Here is a 25,153-nt window from a genome sequence, read left to right as displayed (position 1 = left end):
ACGCACCTCATGCCCGCATCAAATACAGTAGAATTCGAGAACAGTTTACCCCCAGACACTCACGCTTTGTTTCTCGCCCCTACTCGGTACGACACTAGACCATATGAGGCTACTTTCAAAATAGCCCCGACTTAACAGTATCGTGGGTAAAGAACGTTTTGGACTGTAGTGTCTAATGTCGATCAGAGGTGGATATTTTACAACCAGGAGCAGGATGATTCAGCGAATACCCAATCTCCCACCTGTTTTGTATAGTAATCGGGGTATTCTCGGAAAAGCAGCGCTGTAACACGCTAACAACCCCTGAATAGATGGCGTTCTGAATAGATAGTTCTTGAATCAATCAGTCGATCGCTGGGATGGTTCAATTGGCCCTCACGAGTACTAACTAACTAACTAACTAAGTTATTATGTGATGCTTATGTAAACAGCATCCCTGCCTCGATAGACAGGACCCGCGGAACTAGGGTGGGCCATTTGGCTGCTTCTCGTGTCTCAAGGGTGTGTCGTGGAGGGCTTGCCCGCGGCCGGCAAAATACGATGAGCTTCCATGGCCCTAGTGGGACATGATCCACTCCGTCCATAGTCATTATCCGATGGTCCCCTATTTAAGAGATGGAAATGAGTTCTCTTATTTTTCCTCTCATCACCCATTGCCCATCTAGTCATTCCAGGAACTAATTTTTCAAAATGAAAACCTTCTCTGCAGCGCACGCCCTTGTCCTTGCCACGACAGCAGGACAAGGTCTAGCTGCCGTCAAGCAGGGCATCTCCGACAGCATTTACAACCGCCTAGTGGGGATGGCAACCATCTCTCAGGCTGCTTATGCGGACCTGTGCAACATCCCAGCAACAATCACCACAGTGAACAAGATATACAACCCCCAAACGGACATCAACGGATGGGTCCTCCGCGACGATACCCGCCGTGAGATTATAACCGTCTTCCGCGGCACGGGTAGTGGTAAGAACCTGGACCTCGACACCAACTACACTCTCGCGGCGCTGGACACACTTCCTAAATGCACTGGTTGCGCAGTGCATGGTGGATACTATCTTGGATGGCTCTCCGTCCAAGATCAGGTTGAATCCTTTGTTCAACAGCAGGCCAAAAACTATCCAGACTATGCATTGACAGTGACGGGTCATAGGTATGATTGATATTGCTGCCAATTTCTCAAGGCTTCTCTTCTTTCCAGCCGCAGTATTTCCCTTATTAACAGAGCTAACATATGGCCCAGCCTAGGTGCATCCATGGCAGCAATTACTGCCGCCCAGCTCTCCGCCACATATGGAAATATCAGCCTGTACACCTTCGGCGAACCGAGAACCGGTAACCAGGCCTATGCGTCGTACGTCAATCAGGCATTCAACACGGGCAGCCCGGAGACAACCCGCTTCTTCCGGGTCACTCATGCTAACGACGGCATCCCAAACCTGCCCCCGGTCGAACAGGGCTATGTCCACGCCGGAGTCGAATACTGGAGCGTGGACCCCTATAGTGCGCAAAACACGTATATCTGCACCGGCAACGGGGCCCAGTGTTGTGAAGGTCAGGGCGGACAGGGAGTGAATGATGCCCATGTTACTTACTTTGGGATGGCGAGTGGAGCTTGTTCATGGTAGTTTGGTTGATCCGGGTCGGCGGCACAGCCATGTACATCCTTATTTTCTACTGTAGAACAACTTCTTTCTTCAATACTACTATCGATCCGCTCCTCCGCTCAGTTAATCGGGTTGGCAGCAGGTTTCGGATTACCGACATTTCCAGTCCCTTCTACTCATAGGACTCTTACTTTCGCGACTAGGTAGATCTCAGTCAGCACGACCTTAATCCCGATCCGCAGCACACGCTTTGCCAACATCTAGCTCGACGGGATGTTTCGTCAACCCAACAACTAATAAAGTGATCTGCGAAAGTCAAATGGGACATTTGCCGCCGTCATTACCAAGTTCTTCTGACTACATTCCGAGCTTTGTTAGAAAACCCTACTATAGTGGAAGATCCTAACTAGTAAATCCTGTAGTGTCCGTAACAATTCCCGGCACTTGGCACGTGACTACGGCAGCCGATAGTGAGGTAGGGGCCAAAAGTCGAATTTGGCAGGCAGAAAACGGGCGGTAGGATTAATATAGTAATCTCGACACCTAAGGTACGTAATTTTCTGCCAGAATCTATGGATAGGGAATTTTGACATTGCCAATTAGGTTTGGTAGAGAAGGTGACGTTGGTTTTATGGATCATATGACCATATAAAAAAAGCTCTCCAAGTGCCCATAATCTGTTTACGTGCCAGAATTTGACCAATTTCGATGATTTTAGGTGCTCAAAATGGCCTAGATATGCATTTGAAAGCTACTTTAACTAACCAGACTCTGTTGTTCCACCACGGGGGGCCATACTGCGCGTACGCCGCGGTGAGGTGGCCCCTGATAGTGCCGAGAGTGCTGCCACTGGAGTACACCTAGCTCTATCTTTCCTGACACCACCACGTCGCCGCGGGCGCCCACGTTGCCGGGCACCTGAAGCCTCTCTTCGCTGCGTTATGTCCTCCTGCGGTATCTCCTTCGATGTCTCCTGCTGGTGTGCTTTCTCTAGCTGAACAATTTTCTCACTAGCAATTCTAAGTCTCTCAGCGAGGATCTCCTCCTGTGACGCGGTACGCGACTGGAAGCTTAGCCCTGGGGTCTCTGGATTGCTCCAGTTACTGACCAAGCTTGCCTCACGGAGAGGCTCTGGCTCGGACTCAGGCTTGATGACCACGTCCTTATCTATCTCTTCTTCACGTATGATGATAAGGTAGATCTGGCGTGCTTGGCTACCGAAAGTAAACTGCGAAGCGAGCTCTGCCGCGCACCGTGCATGGTTTTCAGTAGCGGATAACCACTGTGGTTCCTTCTTTGGTTTTTGGCCCTTTAGCCCAGTCGCGAGCTGGTATCGGTCGATGTGTGGTATCGGATTATAGGCTCCAAGCTCCGGACTAAGCGCAGGAAGAAGGTCTCTTGTAATAAAGTCTTGGAAGTTAAAGACACGGTGGGGAGAGATCCACTGGGAGACGTCAGCTACAGTGTAGCGTCTATTAGCAAGCGCGCCTTGAAAGAATCAAGTAATAGAGTCATACTTACTGAGTTCGTCCATCGTCCAAGTTTTTCGATCTGATGATGGCTTTCGCCAGAGACAGAAGTGGATAATTGTCGGAATTCTCTGCTGCTGTGGTGCTAGCATCTGCGCTGGTCTGCTCTTCTGCATATGGAGCTTGCGATGCCTCCCTGCTACCCTACCCGTTATTCGCTGGCTGACTAGGCTGTATGGCTCAGGAAGGAGGTGTTCGTTTGGTATGAGCTGACCAGGTCGTCTCGGTGGTGCTCCTGAGTAGACGGAGGACGAGGAGGATGGTGAGTCATCGTATGTGTCTGTTAAATCAACGAGATCGGGTGTGTCGCTTGGGTAATAATGAGAGGCCATGCTTTGTAGATGTAGTAGCCTAGGAGATGCAGAGGGCGCAGAGTAGGTGCAGAAAGCCTAGGACGCTCTCTACACCCTGTCTCCCACTAAAGTTGAAAAAACTAATGATTGATAGTCATTAAGGTCCTACCAAATATAGGTATTGATCTCCATTGATCCCCATTAATCTCCACCACGGTGCGGGCCCGCAGCCCGCACCCTTAATTCTGCGCCCAGTTAGGGGGCATAGTTGGCTTCTCGCATAGTGAGAGGACGGGAAAGAGGCCCCCTTCGGTATGATCGACAGCGAGCTCCCGTAACCGAAGGTAGGTATTGACATATGGGTGGGTGCCATGGTCTCTCGCTGGTGGTTTTTCAGGGTCAAAGCCCATGCCCAGTAGCTGAGTACGGCACCAGTGTATAGTCTCTGTAGGTAGATATACGTCAGTATCCCAACTCCCCACGTCAGTCTTGATAGCATCAAGCTTTGTAGGGTCAATATGATGCCTATAATCCTTAATATCCTCCTCGTCACGCCCTGGGTAATAGTAGTCCAACCATGGCTTGCCTGGAACGCTATAGGGGCGACCCTTCTGCTTCCTGATCCGATGGGAGTTCCATGTGAGCACGAACTCCGCACATGTATCCTTAATTGAAGGCATGTAAACAGCAAGAAGTGCAACTTTGTCGATCTTAGACGCCTCGTAGTAGCCTCGCTCTTGAAGCCAACTAAAAAGCTCACGCCATACGAAGTTCGTAGAGCTTGTAAGCTGTCCCCACCAGGACTCGATGCGCTGGTTTTGGGTGCTGCGACCGTACCAAAAGCAGTCGGTAAACTGTAGTTCTGGGTGGCCATCAACAGCTTCAGCGCCAGCTTTTCTTAATGCATAGTGGGCGTCTGCGATCAGCATGGTCTCTGTACCATAGTCAGAGCGGATCGCGCGCGGTTGGAAACCAGTGGTCGATATTGTATTCAGATACTGGTGGAGGACACTGAATCCGGTCCGCGTGCTGATGCCCACGTAAAACCAGGTAACATAGCGCGAATACCCATCAACCGCAGCATATATCTCGATCCCGAAGAGCTCTAACTTCATATAGCCATCAATATGCCATACAAAATTCGGCCCAGGGCATCGGTATGCACCGCGAGACCGCTGTAGACCGGTCGAGCGACGTAGGAGGGCGTCAGGCCGTAGAGAGCACCATACATCGAAGATTCGGTCTCGGGCGAAGACATGACCATGACGGCGTAGATGGGCCCAGAGGTGACCTTTTCCATATCCTTCAACAAGGCCAATGGCCTGTTGGTCCACTAATATCTCGAGTATCTCGTCCTCCTGCTGCTCCTGATCATCCTGGTCGTCAATGCGAAGACGTATACCAAGTAGGCTACGAATTCGCCTGAGTGTGTCGGTAGAGATAGGTGTTTCATCGAGCGAAAGTACCTGAAGGATCTCTTTCGAAGAGAGATTACCCTCACAGATAAGGGTCTCAACACGCATTTGTAAGGCTCTGTTATTGGTGATACCATTTGGTGCTCGCTGTTGGATGCCCCAGGCCCGCGTGCGACGTTTGAATGTCCTCGGTGACATTTTGAGACCGTAGTATTCGTGTAAAATGTCTAAAATATTGCTTATAGGTATCTTCTGTGCCAGAAGCATGGTAATTTGGTCTTTGTATGGCTCCACCTCGAGCCGTGGGCGACCAAATGGCATATCAGGTCTCTATAGGTGGTCAGCGTAGTCAAAAAAAAAAAAGAGTATTCAGGTCATTTGGGGCATACAAAATGGAGCAAAATTGGTCAAAAATTAGTAAAGAAACCAGAATTCAGTCCCATGGAGATTTATTTTGATGTATTTTGAAATCCAGGTTTGGATCCAAGCCGAATAGACTTAGTATGACTAAAAACCCCCTACCATATGACCCACAAACCAGCGGTATCTCTCTTCCGAAACCTGGTTGGTGGATGCTGGCTTGAGCGGTCAGGCCGGCGGGGTCTAGGGCGGTGAGCCGAATGATTGGTCCTCGACTTTTGACCCCTACCTCACTATCGGCTGCCGTACAGCATACTGTACCTGCAAAATTGTTGAGTCAGAATCAAGGCTTAGGATCCGATCGTATTTTGTTTGATTGAAAGCCAGAAGCTTGGTAAAGCTCTCGGCCCATGTCGCTGTTCTCATCATGAGCCCATTTGTTCGCTATAGGAAATCAAGCAGTTTATGTAACGAAGTATGCTCTATGCGATGATATCCCAGAAACACGAAAGACTCACAGTCCTTTACCTCCCTTCTCTGTATCTTGATCGGCTTGAGCTTGGCTCCGAATTTGTCTCGAGCGAGGCGAAGCAGTCGGGATTCGGTCGAATTGTCGTCATCCGCAGTAGAATAGTTAAAGGGATACATCAACAAACGATCGGCTTTAGACCCAAGACGGTGTAAAGTTTCAAATAGCATCACCGAATTGCATAGATACTCCGTGTTGGTCACGTATTGAGTGTAAGCAAATCGAGACCAGTCAACTTGCTTACCGGACATTATAGTAGAGTAATCGTTGAAGGGGCTCATCGTTCTTGGTACTTGCAATAAAGCGATTGTAGTACCCAACACAAGAACACCAATTATGGCGGATCGAATAGCTTTGGGAGTAATGGAAAACATTTTTATTGTGAAAAATGGCAGACACAGGAGAGGCTCTAATAGGGCAGGTTAGTTTGTGCAAATTGTATCCCTATGTAGTTATCGCCACTGAACTCATCATCACCTCCGGTACAACTCTTATTAGGGACGGACCCCTCCTACCTGTTGAAGAGGAAACGTCGTGTTCTTTACCCATTTGTTTTATCTTGGCGCAACCAAGCACCATTGACCTAGTCAGCCGACATACTGACCGAGTTCAGTCAGACTCCGAGTTTGACCCAGCACACGCGCCGTGAACAAAGCGTTTAACATTCATGTAATGAGTAATACTGTACGCTTATGCGTTACTACATCCTTTCAGGGGATGGAAGCACTTCCAAATTTCATGGGATATCTCCCTATTAATATAGCACCGTTGCTCTGTTCAAACTTGAGTGCTATTGTTGGTCGCGGACCAAGCTTGGCAATCAAGCTAAGTTCTCAATGGGAAAGAGTAGACAGACTTCTCTCTGCTGGCATCCGGCTCCCTCGCTTAGGAGGTTCTCGGACCAGAATTATTTTCTAGGGAACTGTGCTGTAACAAAGAGTGTAAGTGTACGTGTAGTACGTAGAAAGAGTGAATGGGAATGATCGAATGGATGATAAAAGGGTCTATCTAGGCTATGGAAATGGAGCAGTAGATCACAGGAGAGCGCTGTGTCACCTGACACTGCAAACAGTAAGATATATAGTTGAAGGATGTACGAATGGTGCGACGAACCAACACAGCATATCCAGGTTCCTTTGAATGCGGGAAAGCTTCATTTTTGTTCGTTTCGTCACGGTGACTTGTACATCTATATTTCCGCATCAGTTCAAGTGGAATAATCTAGCGAGAAAAAGCTAAGGCAACTGGCTGACACCACTTCCTGGTGGCCCAGCGAATGGTGTATTAAGGGTGCATAAATCCTGTGGCGTGCAAGTTGCTTTGCATTTCATTCACCACCTCCAGTGTATCTGATTTAGTCGAATACTCCCGCATAAAATGGACTCAATATTATGTTCCTTCAGCTGAGACACTGACCGAGTTCAATTAGACTCCAGGTTTGGCAAAGCACACAAGCCGTGGAAAAGCGTTTAACATATATGTAATGACGCGGCAATAGTACGTTTAATTGTGCATTTAATTTGAATTTCCTCTGCTGTCAATTCGTCGTTGAAAGTGAATTTGTTCTCTCATGGACTTAAACTCTCGAAATGTTCTACGCAAATTGTAACGATTGGCAGAACAGCCTATTCAAACCGTATTTCGTCTGATACTGTAACACACGCGTCCCGTATTTATTGTCATTACATCAAGTACTAGAATCATGTGGCTGGTGGTAATCTATTGTGGCTGATATCGATATGTCATTAAGCCGCCGTATTTACGTTACGCCGGCAAGTACAGTACCATGATTTTCTCGGTCTTCGACCGCCTCCAACCTACCGCCTCTATCTCCGCTCTCAGCGACAACTTAGCCGCTCTAGAAACAAGCTCCGGCGAGGCAAATTGTACAAGAAGAGGCTCTTCTCGTGGGTTTTACACTTATGTTTCTAATCGATTAGCAAGGGTTGGCGTAAAAGTCCAGGTTCCATCTCCCGGCTCTAAAATAAGCCCCAGTTCTTCACCGTGAAATCTTCGTTAAAGTGCCTACTGTGCTGCCGTATCTTCTTGTGAGTCGGCACAATAAAAATGCTCTGTAGTGTATGGAATATTCATGTTAGATTTGAAAGCAGCCCACTGCAAAGTCATTGGAAGCCAAGTGCGCCACAACGCTTACATACTAAATCCTGGTACGTTCCACCAGATCTTTCTGACCGATTAGTGCGATTGCAGAAGATCAATGAGATATAAATGTGTCCGGGGCAGCCTATTGGCGTTGAAGATGTTATTTTGCTCACAACACTACCACCACCGGAATCTGGAAAAGAACCCGAATTTACGCGAACCTATATCACGACGGGCTTTCCGGCACTCGAAAAGGGCCGGTCGGCAGGCTATCATCAAATCTGCGATAGTGGATCTCGACCTCGTGACAGCTCCAAGTCTCTTCCAGCGTTTGACGCAATATACCAGGGGCTCTGCTATAGCTGGTAATAGATTCAAGGTGTATAGGGAGGCTTTTTTGGGCCAAATCTTTGGTGAATGGAAAGCTTGGCTTTTTTTCCCAGTCAACAAACACTAGTTTGGTCAAAGAGGCAGGGAATACAGCATTAGCGGCTAGATCATGTTCATTAATCTCGAGATCTTGCAGGCGCAATAAGGAATCGAAAGACAAGATTCTATTGAATCCACTCCAGGAATCGCGATAGCCACTGATGTGTAAAGCCAGTTTCTTAAGGTGACTCTTGGATGAATCCAATGCCTTGACGATTCCCGCCACTTTTGGCTCGCAACTGAAGGAAGCACAGTCCCATAGCTCGACCTTATATAACTCAACCACCTCAAGGCGTCGGAGTCGTCGCAGAAGTCTAATAGTAGACCGATAGTCTAATCCACATGAGCCAATAACTATGCGTTGGAGTTGTAATTCGTCTGGTCGGTGGTAGGTGTACAGTTGGTCACACTGAACGGGAGACCGGACGAGTGTTATCTCGTTAAGGCCTAAAATCCAATCATATGCAGCCTTGATCTTCAAGTCCTTCCCGAGATAGCCAAAAGCATGACTGTCAAGGAGATTTGCAGTAGCCATATGAATTGGAAGAGACAAAGAGCGAAGATTCGTAGTCTTGTGAAGAATTGGACGAAGGAGTTGTGTGAGTTTTTCCACATGCTGAAGCGTATGGAGTTTGACAGAGATATGAAACATCTTCTGTCCAAGAGTTGGGCGGCTCGTTAATGCATTTGCTAGGAGTTCTAGTTGCTTCCAAAGGCCTGGCTGATCGTATAAATCCGAGTGAAATTCTGTGAATATCATTGGCTGCACCAATCTCTGGAAGCTACGCGACACGCGGCTAAAGCTTATGATAACGTTGACATCCAAGTAGTCGCAGATCATACATAACAATTCAGACGGCAAGAATACTATCGGACCTTGGGCAGATAATAGCTAATCACTACATTAGAGGAGTTGTATGAGGGCCACTGCAGTTTCTCGGTATATAGCTCACCTTTTTTTGCCGGACCCCGTGTGCTGTCTGTTCAGCAGGGCGCTTTCGCCTCCGAAGAAGCATTTCCATGGATATCGTTGAGGCGGGTAAATTTCTGAATTGACTAAAAAGACGGGCTTCTTAGATGTCGGTAGCGAACAGTTTTACCTGGCATCCGAACAAGTTTGGTATGCGGTATTAGAGGAAAATTATTGTCAAGGTCAATGTTCAACTCTTCCTCGCGTGGTCGAAAAGCGGCTTCATTCAGTACAACAGGTCAAATTTTGGAGGTTGTCGAGGGAGGAAGTTTTGTTCAGTTTTATATCTTCGTGAATATGGACAGCACCAATCAGAGATAAGCTCCTGGGAACTTGGAGGAGTATTCCATCTGAACAGGCTATGTCATTGAATCTAAGGCACGGCACATATTGATGAGGCCCCTGGAAGGATTCCTGGGAACGGGCTGATGCTCCCAGGAGCAATTTCTGGGGCAAATGCGGATAGCAAATCTTATTTTTTTCGGTTATTTTCCACTTAATATTGCAAGAAAGGCATGAAGTCGAAGACAACGAAACAATTTTAGTCAAGTAGGAGACGAACGCTGAGTGGTTATCTGCTCAATAATATCCAATAAAAACGAAATGGTTTACGTAGTCCATCTAGTTATACATCTGCCTACGTAGTTCTCCCAATCGGGTCGATGCATCACGGAGAACGGAGAATGCTCCTAGGAGCGTCAAATCTCGATAGGTTCAATTGTCCAATAAAAGGAAATTAATCAGGTACATCCTGTTTGCAAAGGGAAAGATCGTCAGTTAGTGGCAACTTTACGACGCTAATTCTTGTACAGCGGTCGAGCTAGCGTGTCGCGTTTTATTGATCCCGCTTACTCAGGCTACCAGGAGCTTAGTAAGCAATCCGGGATTGATCAGGTCAGGGTCAGTGATCAGATCAAGTGCTCAGGGCAGGCTCACTGAGCAAATCAGGGTGCTTCGATCAGGCTCAGTGAGCGATCAGTTTGATTACGTAATGATCACTGAGCAGCTCAGGCCGGTCAGGGGCGTGCTCGATTCTACTCAGGGAGCAAAAGCGGCGAGGGGGTGAGCACTAAAACGGAAGGGGAGAGCCAAGAATTGCCAGACATTATCCAGTATGTATGCGATTTGGCGAACTACTGATCACGTCATGGATCAGAGTAAGCTTACCATGTTCGACTTACTATGGGGTGACCCTAATGGAGAACTATGCCAGTGCCCATGCACACGCTACATCGGGCTAGGCTTCCAGCTAGGATCTAATGGAAGTTTAACCATCGTGTCCCGCGGCAGCTGTTGATTGAATGCGATTGATGAGCTTTGGGGGCATAAATAGGACCGTCCGCCATGGGGGAAGCCCCAGCGCACGGAATAGCTGTCTTTTTTTTCAATCCTTTCAAGCTCACTGATAGCTGTGGCGACTTTCAAGGGCAAAATTTTCACTGTTGCTGGTAAGTGTCGGGATTTTCCAGCAAATTTGACTCTGCAGATCAATGAAGTTTCTAACGAAAGATCTGTTTCTAGGTACTGCGCCTGGAATAGGGAAGGCCACAGCAATAGTGCTGTATTCTCAAGGCGCTTCACTTGCTCTAGCTGATCTACAAGCCGAGACACTGGATGCAGTCCCCGAGGAGCTTCTAAAATCCCACCCAGAGCAACAATTCTCTTGTAATGTTGTCAATGTCAGCGGCACCGAGCAAGTCAACTCGCAGATCGATGGCATAGTGGAAAAAGTTGGCAAATTCGATGGCGCCGCCAATATTGCAGGTGTTGTTCGTAACGCTCCGCTAGGCACGGAAATCACAGCTACAACAGAAGACGGTTTTACCTTCACGATGCAAATCAATGCATACGGAGTGTATGTCTCGATCGTCTTCCACTACGCGCACGAATCCCTTTAGGACCACCGCTCAATGGTTTCAAATGTCTTCGAGCCGAGTTAAATGCTATGCCAGAAGGAGGCGCAATTGTTAAAACGGGCTCGAAGGCGTTTTTGGTTGGGTGGATTCTCCAAGCAAACACGCAATAAGTAGATTCCCGGAATCCGGAAGTCAGAATTCATTCCGAAGGGACTCTCTAGGCAATTGGCATTACCCAAACCGCGGTGAAAAAGGTCACAGCCAGAGGAATTCGAGTGAATGCGATTGCACCGTGAGTGGTAGATTCCGCAGCAACCATACCTTTTTCTTATCACTGTCTCGAAACGTTATAACCCAGTGGCTTGATCGATACTCCTGTGCTTGCCACACATTGGTTTCCGGTGGAACAACATACGAAGCTAGTGCTCATGCTGCGAGTTGCAAAGCCTGAGGAAATAGGTCGCATGGTCGCTGTTTTGTTGAGCGAAGGTTCAAGCTATGTTAATGGCGAAGTCTTACGCGTCGATGGCGGTCTTAGCGCGTGATGATGGAATGCTGTTTCTTTGGGATATCTAGAGGCCAGTATCGAATCAATAATGGTGCTTTGTGAATCCTCTGTGGTGCGGGTGAACTTGTAAAGAGCGCCGCGTATGACTGGATAAGTGCATGCTAATGTCTGTGAGGAATGATGAATAAATTGACTTTTCCTACCATTGTCGAAGTAGAATTCACCGAAGGGCGGAATGTGAAAAGGTTCGAATTACTATCCATTATCCTTGGTTGCCAATTTCGAAACTCGTGGCTGGCCATGTATGGCTGCATACTCCTGGCTCCTTGGTGCCGTCGGGGGCAAGCCTTGGGCCCCTTTAGCGTAGTCTAAAGAAGGCTTCGGAGAAAGTCGCCCACTCCGGTGTAAAACAGGCGGAACTGTCGGCAACCGCCAATCAGCGCCGGTGAAATTTTTGCCCGCCCCGGAGCTGCTGAGTCACCGCGGGGCTTTGCGATATCGCAGTTCGCCAGGAACCGTTGAATCGCCACTCCTTCATCGTCAACTGCGAAAGTGGTGAGTACGGCCGTTTCTTTGTTTTGCTAGAACCCAATTGTGTCCAGTGTTTCCACCTCATGCAATCAATGGGTCAATTGAGCGCGGAGCGCTTCTTATCCACCATGCGGGGCACTGGACGAAGCCTTGACTCATAGGATCCCCGTGCTCGATGATAGTGCCCCCGATCTGACATATCGATATGCCATTCCTCTGTTTATCGTCTATTCACGAAGTTTTTTGAGGTCCTAAGACGCTAACATTGTGCCAAGATCGCTCTGTCCTTTACATATACCTCAAAAGCTCAACATGGTGGCCTCGCTCCCTAAGAAGAAGTGCGGTATGTTTCTTCCAATCATTGACAATGATATCATTCACGCGTTTTTCTAACTGTCTTTAGGTGTTCTCGGCGCCACTGGCTCTGTTGGCCAGCGCTTCATTCTCCTCCTGGCTGATCACCCCTTCCTGGAGCTTCACGCCGTGGGTGCCTCCGAGCGCAATGCTGGCAAGAAGTACAAGGATGCCGTGCGCTGGAAGCAGGCATCCTCAATGTCTGAAAAGCTCAGCAACCTCGTTCTGCGCGAGTGCCGCGCCGCTCAGTTTAGTGACTGTGACCTGGTCTTCTCCGGACTGAACAGCGACATCGCCGGCGAGACTGGTAAGAATTGCTCGTTATATCATTCCTCCAGACCGCGATGCTAATTGCAAACAGAGATGGAATTCATCAAGGCAGAGATTCCTGTCTTCTCCAACGCGAAGAACTACCGCAAGGACCCCATCGTCCCTCTAGTGGTGCCCACCGTGAACCCTGCTCACTTGGACCTCATCCCTCACCAGCGCAAGCACTTCGGTCTGAAGAAGGGCTTCCTGGTCTGCAACTCCAACTGCGCCGTCATTGGTATTGTCATTCCTTTCGCCGCCCTCCAGGCCAAGTTTGGACCCGTTGAGGAGGTGGAGGTCTTCACTGAGCAGGCAATCTCTGGTGCTGGCTACCCTGGTGTGCCCAGCATGGACATTGTCGACAACGTCATCCCCTACATCAGTGGTGAGGAGGACAAGTTGGAGAATGAGGCCCAGAAGATCCTCGGTGACCTCAACTCCGATGCTACTGCTTTCAACGAGCAGACCGGTCTGCGCATCGGTGCCACCTGCACTCGTGTCGGTGTCACTGACGGCCACATGGCCTTCGTGTCGCTGCGCTTCAGGAACCGCCCTGCCCCCAGTGCTGAGCAAGTCATGCAGGCCCTGCGGGAGTATCAGTCCGAGGCTCAGAAGCTCGGCGCTCCCTCCGCTCCGGAGAACGCCATTAAGGTGTTCGACGAGCCCGACCGTCCCCAGCCCCGCTTGGACCGTGATATCTCCAAGGGATACACGGTGAGCGTTGGACGTGTTCGCGAGGGACAGGAGGGTGGCTACTTCGATATTCGTTTCGCGGCCCTATCTCACAACACCGTCATCGGTGCGGCCGGTTCGTCCATCCTGAACGCCGAGGTTGCGGTCATCAAGGGATACATTTAAATGTAGATACCAAAAGTTCGAGTTTTCAGCGATGTCAATAATACATTTTATCATTCATAGACCCTGCAGCCACAACACATCCAGTCGATGCTCAAGAAAACATATTGAATGCCTCAGGCTTGCATACGAATCAACCGCATTTCCCAATAACGTAATCCACGGCCGACCTGTCCACACGGCCGACCTGTCCACTTTCACCGCACCCTCAATAAAATTGCGGCTTTTCACCCACGAGACAAAATTATATTAGACTATCTAATCGTGAATATATAGCTATTTACTAGGACAACTTCTTACAGTATGTCCTATAGTCCCACACCCACTGCAGCGCCGTGGAGCTCGCTGGCATGGCCTAGCAGTAGGCTCACTATGTTGCTCGTTCGGCTGCGTATCAAGCTGCTGAACGCGATTTTGACCCTCATCTCTAGATAAAAAGAGATCGTCGCCTATCTTACCACGCCTTCTTGCCTTCTTTTTCAGTTTCCGCTCATTCTCATCGCGTAGAACCTTGATTTCTTGTTGGAGAAGAACGTTCATGTTCATTGCCATCTGCGCAGCCTTTTCAAGATGTTGAATATGAGAAATTGGGCTACTAGAGAGCATTCTTTTTCGAAGGCTTCTCTGTAGACTGCGAACCTCATGATATAGCTGGCGAGGATTCTCAGGTGTTTGAAAAGTAGAGGATATTGATCCTTCGACAAGAGGTGGTGTTGGCGTCCGAAGTTGAAATGTAATCTTTTCGAGGACCCGGTCTTCGTTAAGTGGCCTAAGACCAGCTCCTGCGAAGCCATTCCGTATATTCTCTAGATTAAAAACCATCTCGCGTGTAGGAGGATATAGGTGTAGGAAGTCTTCCTTGTCGATATGATTGTTGCCGGCAGTCATCATTCCTTCAACCAATTTCCCATAGGAACGTTTTTAACGGGCCGAAAACACCAACATCGAGTGGTTGTAGTAGATGAGAGGTATGAGGAGGCATACAGAGACAGATAATTGCATTCTCTTTGCAAAAAGCATCAAACTCTGCAGTTTGGTGGCTAGAATGGCCGTCGAGAATAAGTAATCGCTTCGCACCGGTTGAAAGGCGTTTAGAATATGGCTCAAATGTCTCTTTTAGCCAAGCAAGGCCTATTTCATCTGTTGTCCAGCCATTTTGGCTTCTGGCAAGAACCCAGCCATTCTTGATAGCAGGCTCTTGATACCAAGCGGCCTGGTGAGATCCAGCCTTTAAGATGACCCATGGAGGTATAGAAATGCCTTTCGAGCTCACACATTCAATGATTGTAACCCATTCGCGATTTCCCTGAATAACTCTCCGAGGTCTTTCACTACGATCTACCGCAGTAATAACCTTAGAGGTTGAACAGAGTCCCATTGCAAAGCCGGTTTCGTCAAAGTTCCAGATATCATCCTCATGGATACCTTGTTCTTGAATAGCTTCGCGTACGGTCGCAAACCACTGTTTTATAACCTTTGGATCCTCCTGCTTTGATCGCTGGTATGTAATCCTCCGGTTATATCTTGTTTGTATTTCAGGGCGGCGTTTTGTAAAGGAGTAGGCCCAGTTAACCCCAAGGGTTGCTGAAGGATCCTGTAGACGCGCTTGGAGTAAATTCTGCGCCATTCCACGTAGAAACTCTGGCCGAATTGAAAATCCTCGTTTATCAGCATCTAGTAGCCGTTTAACTAGTGCTTCTTCTTCAGTCGCTGTTAATTTATGGCCGCTAGCGCGTGTTTCCGACCGTGGTTTGATTCCTTTCAGCCGAGAGAGTAAGGTGGATTTAGGCACTCCAAATATTGCCGCAAGCCTTGATTTTGATCCAATTTTTTTGTTTTTGTAAGTCGCAATAGCCATTTGCATTCGATTTTCTTGGGAAAGAGGCATTTTGTATGCTGGTGGTGTAAAAACAACGCGTTGAAAGATGTTGCCGGAAGGTTGGACGCGAAAGTGGACAGGTCGGCCGTGTGGACAGGTCGGCCGTGGATTACGTTACAGAAGGTGGGTCGATGACATAATCAGACTAGTAACCCTAATTGTCTATTTCTGGACTAGTGTGTGGTCGCGGGCTAGGGCACGCACAAGCGAAGGCATTTTGACAACCAGTGATCTCCGACCCTTCTCTCATCGCGACTCTTCCGACAACCACCACCGGTCGACAACATCCAAAATGGCTCGCGGACCGTAAGTTTAGCTCGCCCATCAGACTCGAATTGCTCGTCGCGACGAAATCACTGGACTCCCCAACACTCAAAATCGATTGCTGTCGATTCCAGACCGTCGCTTCTTGCACCGAGAAAAATTGACATGCAGTGAATTGAAGACTAACCGATATGCCTCTACAGTAAGAAGCACCAGAAGCGCCTTAGCGCCCCCTCGCACTGGTTGCTGGACAAGATGTCCGGCACCTATGCCCCCAAGGCCTCCCCCGGTCCCCACAAGCTCCGGGACTGCCTGCCCCTGATTGTCTTCATCCGCAACCGGTACGACTCGAACGATCCTGCACAATGAACGAAGCGAATAGCGAAACTGACTTTTCCCGATAGTCTCAAGTACGCCCTGAACGGTCGTGAGGTCAAGGCCATCATGATGCAGCGTCTGGTCAAGGTTGACGGCAAGGTCCGCACCGACACCACCTTCCCCGCTGGCTTCATGGATGTCATCTCCCTTGAGAAGACTGGCGAGCACTTCCGCCTCATCTACGACACCAAGGGTCGCTTCACCGTCCACCGCATCCAGGCCGAGGAGGCTGAGTTCAAGCTCTGCAAGGTCAAGCGCGTCCAGCTTGGCAAGGGCGGCATCCCATTCTTGGTTACGCACGATGCGCGAACGTGAGTGCATACTCCACAAGTTCCGTGTCATTCAGTCGTTGGACCAAGTTTTGGTTGATCGGCGGAGGACGCATCCCCGGGAACACAGTAAGATTCCTATATAAAAGAACATGGTTTTGCTAACTTGCGTTTCTTCTGGCCTACAGCATCCGCTACCCCGACCCTGCCATCAAGGTCAACGACACCGTCAAGGTCGACATTGCCACCGGCAAGATCGCCGACTTTGTCAAGTTCGACTCCGGTGTTGTCTGCATGGTCACCGGTGGTCGTAACATGGGTCGTGTCGGTGTTGTCACTCACCGTGAGCGTCACGACGGTGGTTTCAACGTCGTCCACGTCAAGGACGCCATTGACAACACCTTCGCTACCCGCGAGTCCAACGTCTTCGTCATCGGCCAGGAGAAGCCCTGGATCTCCCTTCCCAAGGGCAAGGGTGTCAAGGTATGTTCAATCAACCACTTTTTATCATCGGTCTCTTTACTAAATCATTTACTAGCTCTCCATCTCCGAGGAGCGTGACCGCCGCCGCGCCCACGCTCTTGCCAACTAAATGTCTTAGGACGTTGGTATTGAGCTGCATGCCGGCCATCTCCAGTCTCTGGGGATGAAAACAAAAAAATCATTAACCAAAACAATAGCTTGGAATCTGCGTCTTGTCTTGCTTTATGGGCTTGGATGATGCTTTGTTCCGTAGATTCGAACCATAGCAAACAATACCGGGGACGGGCTAACCGTCTCGTTTCCGAGTGATATGATACCTATTTAACGTTACCTTCTCGAATGATTTAATGAGCGTACTTCAAATCCTGGTCTCCCTCTCCTGAATTTGTCAACCCCCTTTGTCTGAGCTTGATTGCCTTGTCGCGGCCTCGCCTACGGCCTCTACACCTTTGATTCGGGATTTGTCTTCGTAACTACACAATATAGCGTAACGTCATGTAATTGTAGTCTGCCTACCTTTTGAACAATGCTTGTGGACTTCATTTTTTTCTATGACCGCGGTTCAATCGTGAAATGTATATATTTTCATCTGAAGCTCCATCGTTCATGAAGGAGATATATTCGATGCCACCGCACTCCATCGACATTGTACGTCTTGATTGGCGGCCATTTGAATTTGATACCGTCGCGTTCCGTCTCTGCTACCTGGGCATCATATGATGGCTCGACACGTGGACCTGGTACTTCAGCATCGTCAAGCCTGTACCACACTGGCGCATCGCATCACTTTGACTACTCCGTGGATATATGGTGCCCTTTCCTTTTGTTTGACCTTAGCATATGAAAATCGGTTCAACTGTCCTGGCGCTGTGACACTCACCACGTTATAGGAGAGAACCAACTCCCATCTGATTCTCAGGTTCAGCTCTAGGGCAATTCCTGTCCAGTGTCTTGATACCGTAGTATCGATCCACATTTGAGACTTATTAGAGTTGCTTTGATTGAACGAATACCTGCGACATAAAGCAGCAGACATCAGTAGTACCGCCGCACCGGGGAGTGATAAAGTTGTATCCAACCTGGTGGGTGGTCAGAGCAGCAAAGTACATTTCCAATATCACTGACTCTTCTCAAGCCCATGAAGCCCAGTATCTTCGACCGACATGCTCCTCAGAGACTGGGTGAAGCGGAATGGAAAAGGAGAATGAAGCCTGCTTCGACCTTTTTAGCTGCTTTCTTAATACTGAGAATAGGCAAAGCCCACAGACACCGCCAGAAATCAATGGAGTCGCGTAGTGCACCGCCAAATCGTAGTTTCAGCAATGCCCAGGGACTCCTTGACCCATTCCACCCTCCCCTCTTTCCCGGCAGGCGGCGGGGGCAGCTTGCCTTTCGATATGACGGCAAAGTGGTTACAACATGGCCTCTATTCGTTTGAACCATCATTGCCGGTAGCGAAAGATTAGTGTGAGGTACGCATAGTTCGAATGAGTGCTGTCCACTCGGATAGTATTCCATTAACATTAAGACAGACATACATAATCTACCAAGATCGAGTATCAAAGTGCAATGCAGCAGGCAGTCCGTCGAAGCTAAAATTAGCGATCACAGGCAGGCGCATAGTACTTTGTCCAAATTTCCATCCCAACCAGAGTAGCACAGACCGATCCTTATTTCATTGACCCCATCTCGAAAGTGCAGACTAATAGTTCATCACCATATCCCACCCCGCCAATACCTAACATGATAGGGCATCTGTCCCGGAGATGTTCGCCGTCAGTATCCCACCGCGACCCAAGGGAACGGAGCCTGTGATGGAAATGCAAACTCTATGTCCATTTGGCTCATTCTGGAATATATCATATTTGAATCTTATACAGATGGTGACTGCAACTGGTCTTTGAGAGTACCACGCCTGTTCATAGGGTTCCTCAGGAAGGTTTTGCGAAAGTGGAGGCGCTAGGCATTCAACCAACGCCCTAATAATCCAGGGATATTCCCGAGCCCAGGAACTGCGTCATGCTTGCCTGGAAGGATCCGTTATTTCCCTGCATTTTCTCAAGTCAACACAATCTTATTCATAAAGTGAAATGAAAACACGTGGTGCCAGTGACCGCTTTTCTGGAATACTCGAGCCACATGCAAGCTGAACGGTGGATGCTTTGCACGAGCTGCGGGAAACGAGGCGGTCCATACTGTCATACGCGGCATACAGCGGAGAACATTGTCAGGATGGTCGTCCGGGGCGAACCGCCGCCACCAAATTATGTGCTGAATGATTCGCAACGAATTTTGCCGGGAGGATTCTCGGTCTTGCGCCATGGAGACGATCCATGCAAGACAAGGGGGGGGTCGTTCCGGGCCAATTGAGGGGCCTCGCTGCGCGAACGATCGTACTTCAACCACTATACTCCGTACGCCGGAGGTGTCCTCGACGAGACCGAGACTGACACCGTCTGGTCGGCCATTGGTGCATTTGCCCTGCTGGTAATTTCGTCAGCAGAGGGCAACTAGAGCTCGCTAACACAATGCAACTTGATCAAAGTTTCCGATGTGGGGATGGGCTGCAACCCACCCACGTCGCGATGGAGACCCCAGGGAACCATTTCTAGCAAACAGAGCCAGAAGGAAACGATTTCCGGGCAGTTCTTACCAATGAGGCGTGCAGGGGAACAGTCTGGCCGGAGCTACACCGTTGGGTCTGTGAAGGAAGGGGCCCCCTTCTGGCGACGGTGCTTCACAAGTGTAGCTGGGCCCCCGTCGATCGAGTTCTGATCGGCGGTTGAGGAGGTCTCCTGCATTCGCATCTCACTGTGTGTCCAGATCAGTGCCCTTCTCCCAGTGAGCGTTACATACTAGAAGCATGTATTTCAATAGGAGGAATTCGAGGGGGCGAGCACGGTTCGTACGCACCGCAAGAATAGGAACAGGGGTATTCCCAGCCGCTGTCGCCTCGCTAGCTGGACCGCGCACACAGCGTCATTGTCCAGTTGTCGCGGCGCGATGCGACCCCCCCGGCCTGTGATCGAGGCCGATCGCGCCGACGACAAATGTGATATATCGACTGCCTTAATCCATTGCCCTACCCCATTGCCCTACCAGGCCCAGAGTCAGTGGAGTTTCCCCCACAGGGGAAGAAGAACTCTGGGTGTCCGCCAGGGCGCGTCTCGGAATCTGCACGACAGCATAGCGCAGCTCGGATTCCGGCGTGTCCTGGATGCAACTTGGCCTCTCCTGCCACCGTGTCACTGCCCGTTCTTAACGGTGGTAGGTACATGCTTTGCGCAGCCTGCAACTGTCTTGCGCCCGCATTCTGAGTGGCTGGTCCGTCGCTGCAGAAACATATCTCCTGGACTCGAGAATTCGTGTATGCTACACCAAACCAATATGAGAACCAACACCAACTAGGTTCGATGCCGTGAGCGATCGTCCGCCGCCACCTCCCCTAGGAAGGTGATTCCTAGCCATGGGCACGGGCGCAGCAGTCCTCATGCGACCCGCGAATCCGATCGACCACTGGCAACGCCGATATCAGCGGTATGGACGAGTGAAGGACCTCGCGATAATTTCAAATCGTATTTTCCTTTTTCTCTCTCCCCTTTTTCTGTTTAAGGGATGGAAGAGTGCGGAGAAAGGGAGTGCATCGAGCAGCCACGGCGCTCGGGGCGGGTCTAGAACATTGCGCTGCGAAAGGAGGATGACGATGGCCTCCTTCTGGCTTCGTGGCTCGCTCTTCCAAGGCTCTGCTGACTTGGACTCTACTGGACAGTGACTCTGAATATCTGCATGCTACAGTCGACGTTCTCTCTCTGTATAGAGCAGATGTCAACTGCGATGCTCTAGATCCATCGCAAGCTCTGGGACATGTGGATCTACCAAGATCCGGATCCCAGTGCCCTGGCTCTGGGTTCTGGGAGCCCCCGTTGAATTCCTGCTCGAACTTCACGTGGCACGAGAGTTCGAGGGGGTGGGGGCGTCTGTAACGATGTCGAAGTATGGAGGGCGACTAGCGATATGATGCAGAAGATTCACGTTGGGAGGGGAATGGGATGCCGGCGGTGTGCCTTTCACTCTTGCCTACGTAGTAAATAGTGTATACTACGCAGCGTGAGAAAGGCTCTCCAGCAGAGTTTCGTATAGAACCGCAAGCCTTGAGACTAGTCCGATGTACCCATGACGACTCCACGATCAATGATCAACAGGCTTTTCTCTGAACGAGGCGACACTCCCATTTTTTTTCTGTGTGTGTTCTCGATTCCCAAAAAGGATGCCGGCGGTGAGCCTCCATTCTTCAGACCGCAACACTGCGATCTTCGATCTTCGATCCTCGACTTCACTTGCCACCACCATCGCGGGTCTGGTCCTGACGGATAACCGCCGACGTGCGACCCCCCGGGAGTTTACGCCTTGATTGGCGACCATTGTGAATAAAAGCATGTTCAATTTCCGAGACCCAGAAGAGGCGGCCGACCGCCTCACTCTGCCTCGATCGATTTGGATTCCATCATGATCGTCCGCGCCCGCCCCTCGCTACGGCTTAGCGCCAGAACCCACTGGGGCTGCAGATGAAACCATCCTGAAAAGTCGAGAGATGGACAGGGCTAAGGCCTACTTATCTCGGGAATGGGTCAACCACAATGAACCCGCCACCAATCGAATCAGCCTGCTCAGCACAAGAGCACTATTCAAATAAAGGAAAAAGAAAAAAAAAGAAAAAGAAAAAAGGAACAAGATTCAAGAATAATTCAGCCATCCGCGTACGTGCGTGTTCTCGAACGTACCGACACAGTTTACGAGCAGCAACACCCATGTAGGTATCCAGGTACCCTCCGGTATTCGCGAGGATTATCGGCCTGACCAGACGGCGCCGCAACCCAAACACTATTTACCTACATACCCACCACCCGATTCCAGCATTTGGTCCGTTCGACGCAAGAAGACATCCTCAGCACTCTATCGAGCTGACCGCTCCTACGGCTCGTCCCGTCGGGCTGGGGCCTGCACGCCAGAGGGTGTCATATTCGCAACTCACCCAGGCCAACGGGCGTTCGGGCTGCGCTCATTCCTTGCGGTGGAGCCGCGCAGGGAGGCGTGTGGCAATCAGATCGTCTCCCAGCGCGTCCGGGCCTCCGTGCTACCCGAGTATGCGGGAGTTGCTAGTTGCGATAATCATCCCCCCTTCCCCGGCTCGTCCTGGCTGTCGGGTTTCCAGCAGTCTGGATACCCTTCTCTATAGTTAGTTTCTTGAAAAGTGCCCTTGGTACTACATTGTACCCTAGTAGGGTACCCACATAGCCCCGGCACTAGAACAAGACCTCCACTCTCTCTTCAGGCCGTAAGCCCATCACGATTTCTCCCATCGTGATGTGTCGAACGTGGCGGGGGGTCGACAATCTTGCACGTAAGCCAATCACTCGCGCCCTTTCCGATGAACCCGGCAACTGGCGATCTACCCTTGACCCTTATTACCCTCAGATACCCTCAGATACCCTCAGATACTCTCAGGTACTACAGATACGGCAGGCATGGGCATGATTATTATTACATATTGATTCTCCTCGCATTCCTGCATGGCCATGACTTGTACTTAGACCAGCTCCGAGACCCCGTCCTGAACACACCGTTCCCCATTTCCTGCATTGCCTCCCCTCCCCTCCCCTACCCTAAGTATAAACCCTCTTCATTGCTCATTGCTCATTGATTCATTTACCCATTACCACACCCTACCTCCGGCTCCCCAGTCCCGCCAGTCTGTTCCACCTCCCCATCACATGGGGCTCATCGCTTGTTTGACCAGATGCGTTGGCCGCTGAGAGCCCAGGGTGGTCAGGAGCATAAATGCACTCCATCAGCGTCGGAAGTGAACGTGGCTCGGTTGAACCACTGGCACCCCCCGCTTCATTAACCGCCAGCTACTCGCCCTTCCGGTCCTTGTCGCCGACAAGAACCGCCATGTCGCAACTTGACGCTCTGCCGGCACGGTCCGCGCCTCCCGACTTGCCCCAGTCGTACCAAGCTATCTTCCAGATCGCCTCCGAGTTTCCGCGCTTCGTCGTCCCCTACTATCCCTGGTGGGAGGACGAGGCGACCACCGTGCTGTGGGCCTTCAAAAACCTTGACATCCGTCTCGTCATTCGCTATGGCCTCTTCCGGGACGAAAATCTCCCGCGCAGTTCGCTGCTCAGTCGGAATGTGGACGCAATTGATGCCGTCTTTGTGGCTCTAACCGAACCGCGCGAGCATCAATTGCTCGGCCATCTCTCGCACATGCAGCGAGTGGAGGAGATCCTCCGTCGATCTGGCACGCCACCATTCCAGCCGGTTCCATGGTCGTGGTTGCCTCAATTGCCAGGCCACTCGCCCGATGCGCGTACCATCGCACAGGCCATTGAGGCAGAGAGCCATTTCCAGCTGAGCAAGGTTGCCTTTGAGGACATTGTGCGCGCCTCCTTGGGATACACGGCTACCTCGGTGGAATGGTTCCTCATGCAGCATACCGCACTCTATATCCATCTTCTAGACCATTTGCATATGTACCCAGATGACTTGCCCACGTATGTAGAGGTGGAAAAGGTGTGTCTGCTACCAGCCCTCGTCATATTTGATCCGATCTCGAAGCTAATATCTACCAGCACCTACAAACAAAAAGCCCCTTCGCCCACCGGGCAGTGGTACAATGCCTGCTTGCAATTCGGCCAGAAGCAGCAGCAGATATGCCCCTACCATCCACGCGCGGGTTCGAATTCGTGGCCGGCCCCATCCAGCAATTATTCCAAGATCGACCAGAGAGCTTGACGAACATGCTCAAGATCTGCAACGTGTTTGCTGTTCGTTACCGGCGCCAATATATCAACACGGCCAAGGTGCCCTGGAACATGACCTTTGACGCATCATACCCGTTCCTGGAAGATTATCTAGGCTCATCCTCACCCTCTGACCTGGCCCGAACTCTCACATCCTTAGACAAGGGCGATTTCGCCAGCCTGTCTCGCCAGAGCATTGTGGCACAAGACGAAATTGTCAAAGACCTGCTAGAAAGTTGGCAAGTCCTAACCGTCTCTGTGTGGGAGTGTTGTTCTGCCATCCCAGACCTACCCGCATACCTCCGCGAATGCGCAAAGGTAAGCTATCCTCAACCAAAAGTACCAACCGGAAATCTTTTAACCACAAATAAAAAAAACAACAGAGTCTCCTCCAACTCCACAACTACCACTCTCTAACAGCCATCCTAAATGGCCTACACAAATACGCCATCTCAACCGCCCGATCCCGGGGCCTCAACACCACCGTCGGCGGAATGGTCGTTCTAGACCCGATCCTCCCGCCAGAAACAAATTTCCTCTGCGACGCGAGCCACAATTACGCCGCCTATCGCCACCATTACAACGATTACCCGGGCCTCCCATTCCTGCTTCCGCATCTTCGCGACGCCCAGCAAAATGGCGATTTGGCCCTCCAGCCGATCTTTCGCTTCTTGCAGAAATAGCCTTGACATGTCATGACATGCGTGTGGTCCACCGCTCTTTCGATCAGCGAATCCAATACCTGCTGTCGGCTTCAGGCCCTTCTGAATTGGTCTCACCGAATGCATTGGCTGTGAGGGCAGGGGATGTATGATCTGCTTGGGATTTGCCGCAGTGGCTTGAATGGCTGCAGGTGATGGTAACGCTACTCTGTGGGATTGTTTCAAGCCTACACGAAAACTTTTATTTTTCATTTTTTATTTTCCATTTTTTATTTTCCATTTTCCATTTTCCATTTTCCATTCCTGTTTTTTTTTTGCCTTGTTTCTTTTTGTTTGTTTCTTTCGACTTCCTTCCACCCCTCTTTATAACCCCCAGGTTGCATCGGATGCTCGTTGATTGGTGAACCTTGCGTTACAATTAGATTGCTTCAGTTTGAGAGCTTGTGTATTGTTTTATTACGCTAATACCCATGCTAGCATCTGCAGCGCTGGCGTCTGGCGCAAATCTATCCAAGGCAGGATCTTCTTTTTCAGATCATTTATTTTTAGCTCTGTAAATCCTCGTCCCCACTTAGTGTGACTCTTTCAAACCTCGCCGTGTAGGAGACGTATTTACATCGCTGTACCCCAGCCTTCGATCCGTTTAATACAGGTTAAGTATGGTAAAGGGCATCCGCATAATCATAATAAAGCCATGCCAAGCGCCGATCATTCGACGGGACCGGCCCGCGAATCTCAAACACAGATGGAATCCAAAATCTTCGAAACG

At 50.0% G+C, this 25,153-nt stretch overlaps 8 protein-coding genes across 8 annotated transcripts; 5 read left to right on the top strand and 3 right to left on the bottom strand.

Moving 5' to 3' along the window:
* Window positions 1–690: 690 nt before the first annotated feature.
* N7532_001642 (lipase family protein) lies at window positions 691–1,626 on the top strand (the record flags this gene model as incomplete). The annotated part of the gene is made up of 2 exons (XM_056614136.1): window positions 691–1,151; window positions 1,242–1,626. The coding sequence occupies 2 exons, from the start codon at window positions 691–693 to the stop codon at window positions 1,624–1,626; spliced, it is 846 nt and encodes a 281-aa protein (XP_056479177.1).
* A 739-nt stretch (window positions 1,627–2,365) lies between these two features.
* Window positions 2,366–3,139, bottom strand: N7532_001641 (uncharacterized protein; the record flags this gene model as incomplete). Its single annotated transcript, XM_056614135.1, has 2 exons — window positions 2,366–3,002; window positions 3,123–3,139. 2 exons carry the CDS (start codon window positions 3,137–3,139, stop codon window positions 2,366–2,368), a joined length of 654 nt encoding a protein of 217 aa, XP_056479176.1.
* A 527-nt stretch (window positions 3,140–3,666) lies between these two features.
* N7532_001640 (uncharacterized protein) lies at window positions 3,667–5,040 on the bottom strand (the record flags this gene model as incomplete). Its single annotated transcript, XM_056614134.1, has 1 exon — window positions 3,667–5,040. One exon carries the CDS (start codon window positions 5,038–5,040, stop codon window positions 3,667–3,669), a length of 1,374 nt encoding a protein of 457 aa, XP_056479175.1.
* A 505-nt stretch (window positions 5,041–5,545) lies between these two features.
* On the bottom strand, window positions 5,546–6,012 carry N7532_001639 (Glucose N-acetyltransferase 1; the record flags this gene model as incomplete). The annotated part of the gene is made up of 2 exons (XM_056614133.1): window positions 5,546–5,646; window positions 5,721–6,012. 2 exons carry the CDS (start codon window positions 6,010–6,012, stop codon window positions 5,546–5,548), a joined length of 393 nt encoding a protein of 130 aa, XP_056479174.1.
* A 4,711-nt stretch (window positions 6,013–10,723) lies between these two features.
* Window positions 10,724–11,131, top strand: N7532_001638 (uncharacterized protein; the record flags this gene model as incomplete). The annotated part of the gene is made up of 1 exon (XM_056614132.1): window positions 10,724–11,131. The coding sequence occupies one exon, from the start codon at window positions 10,724–10,726 to the stop codon at window positions 11,129–11,131; it is 408 nt and encodes a 135-aa protein (XP_056479173.1).
* Window positions 11,132–12,440: 1,309 nt separating this feature from the next.
* Window positions 12,441–13,649, top strand: N7532_001637 (aspartate-semialdehyde dehydrogenase family protein; the record flags this gene model as incomplete). The annotated part of the gene is made up of 3 exons (XM_056614131.1): window positions 12,441–12,471; window positions 12,532–12,789; window positions 12,844–13,649. 3 exons carry the CDS (start codon window positions 12,441–12,443, stop codon window positions 13,647–13,649), a joined length of 1,095 nt encoding a protein of 364 aa, XP_056479172.1.
* A 2,168-nt stretch (window positions 13,650–15,817) lies between these two features.
* Window positions 15,818–17,028, top strand: N7532_001636 (40S ribosomal protein eS4; the record flags this gene model as incomplete). Its single annotated transcript, XM_056614130.1, has 5 exons — window positions 15,818–15,831; window positions 15,993–16,130; window positions 16,194–16,478; window positions 16,625–16,919; window positions 16,975–17,028. 5 exons carry the CDS (start codon window positions 15,818–15,820, stop codon window positions 17,026–17,028), a joined length of 786 nt encoding a protein of 261 aa, XP_056479171.1.
* Window positions 17,029–22,757: 5,729 nt separating this feature from the next.
* N7532_001635 (RasGEF domain-containing protein) lies at window positions 22,758–24,405 on the top strand (the record flags this gene model as incomplete). Its single annotated transcript, XM_056614129.1, has 3 exons — window positions 22,758–23,492; window positions 23,552–24,040; window positions 24,106–24,405. 3 exons carry the CDS (start codon window positions 22,758–22,760, stop codon window positions 24,403–24,405), a joined length of 1,524 nt encoding a protein of 507 aa, XP_056479170.1.
* Between the last annotated feature and the right edge of the window lie 748 nt (window positions 24,406–25,153).

The sequence above is a fragment of the Penicillium argentinense genome (assembly GCF_028826775.1).
Source record: "Penicillium argentinense strain IBT 30761 chromosome Unknown utg000002l_segment0_segment0, whole genome shotgun sequence".
Lineage (NCBI taxonomy): Eukaryota > Fungi > Ascomycota > Eurotiomycetes > Eurotiales > Aspergillaceae > Penicillium > Penicillium argentinense.
The sequence above is the reverse complement of the archived record's forward strand: the minus strand, read 5'-3'. Positions and strand labels throughout refer to the sequence as shown.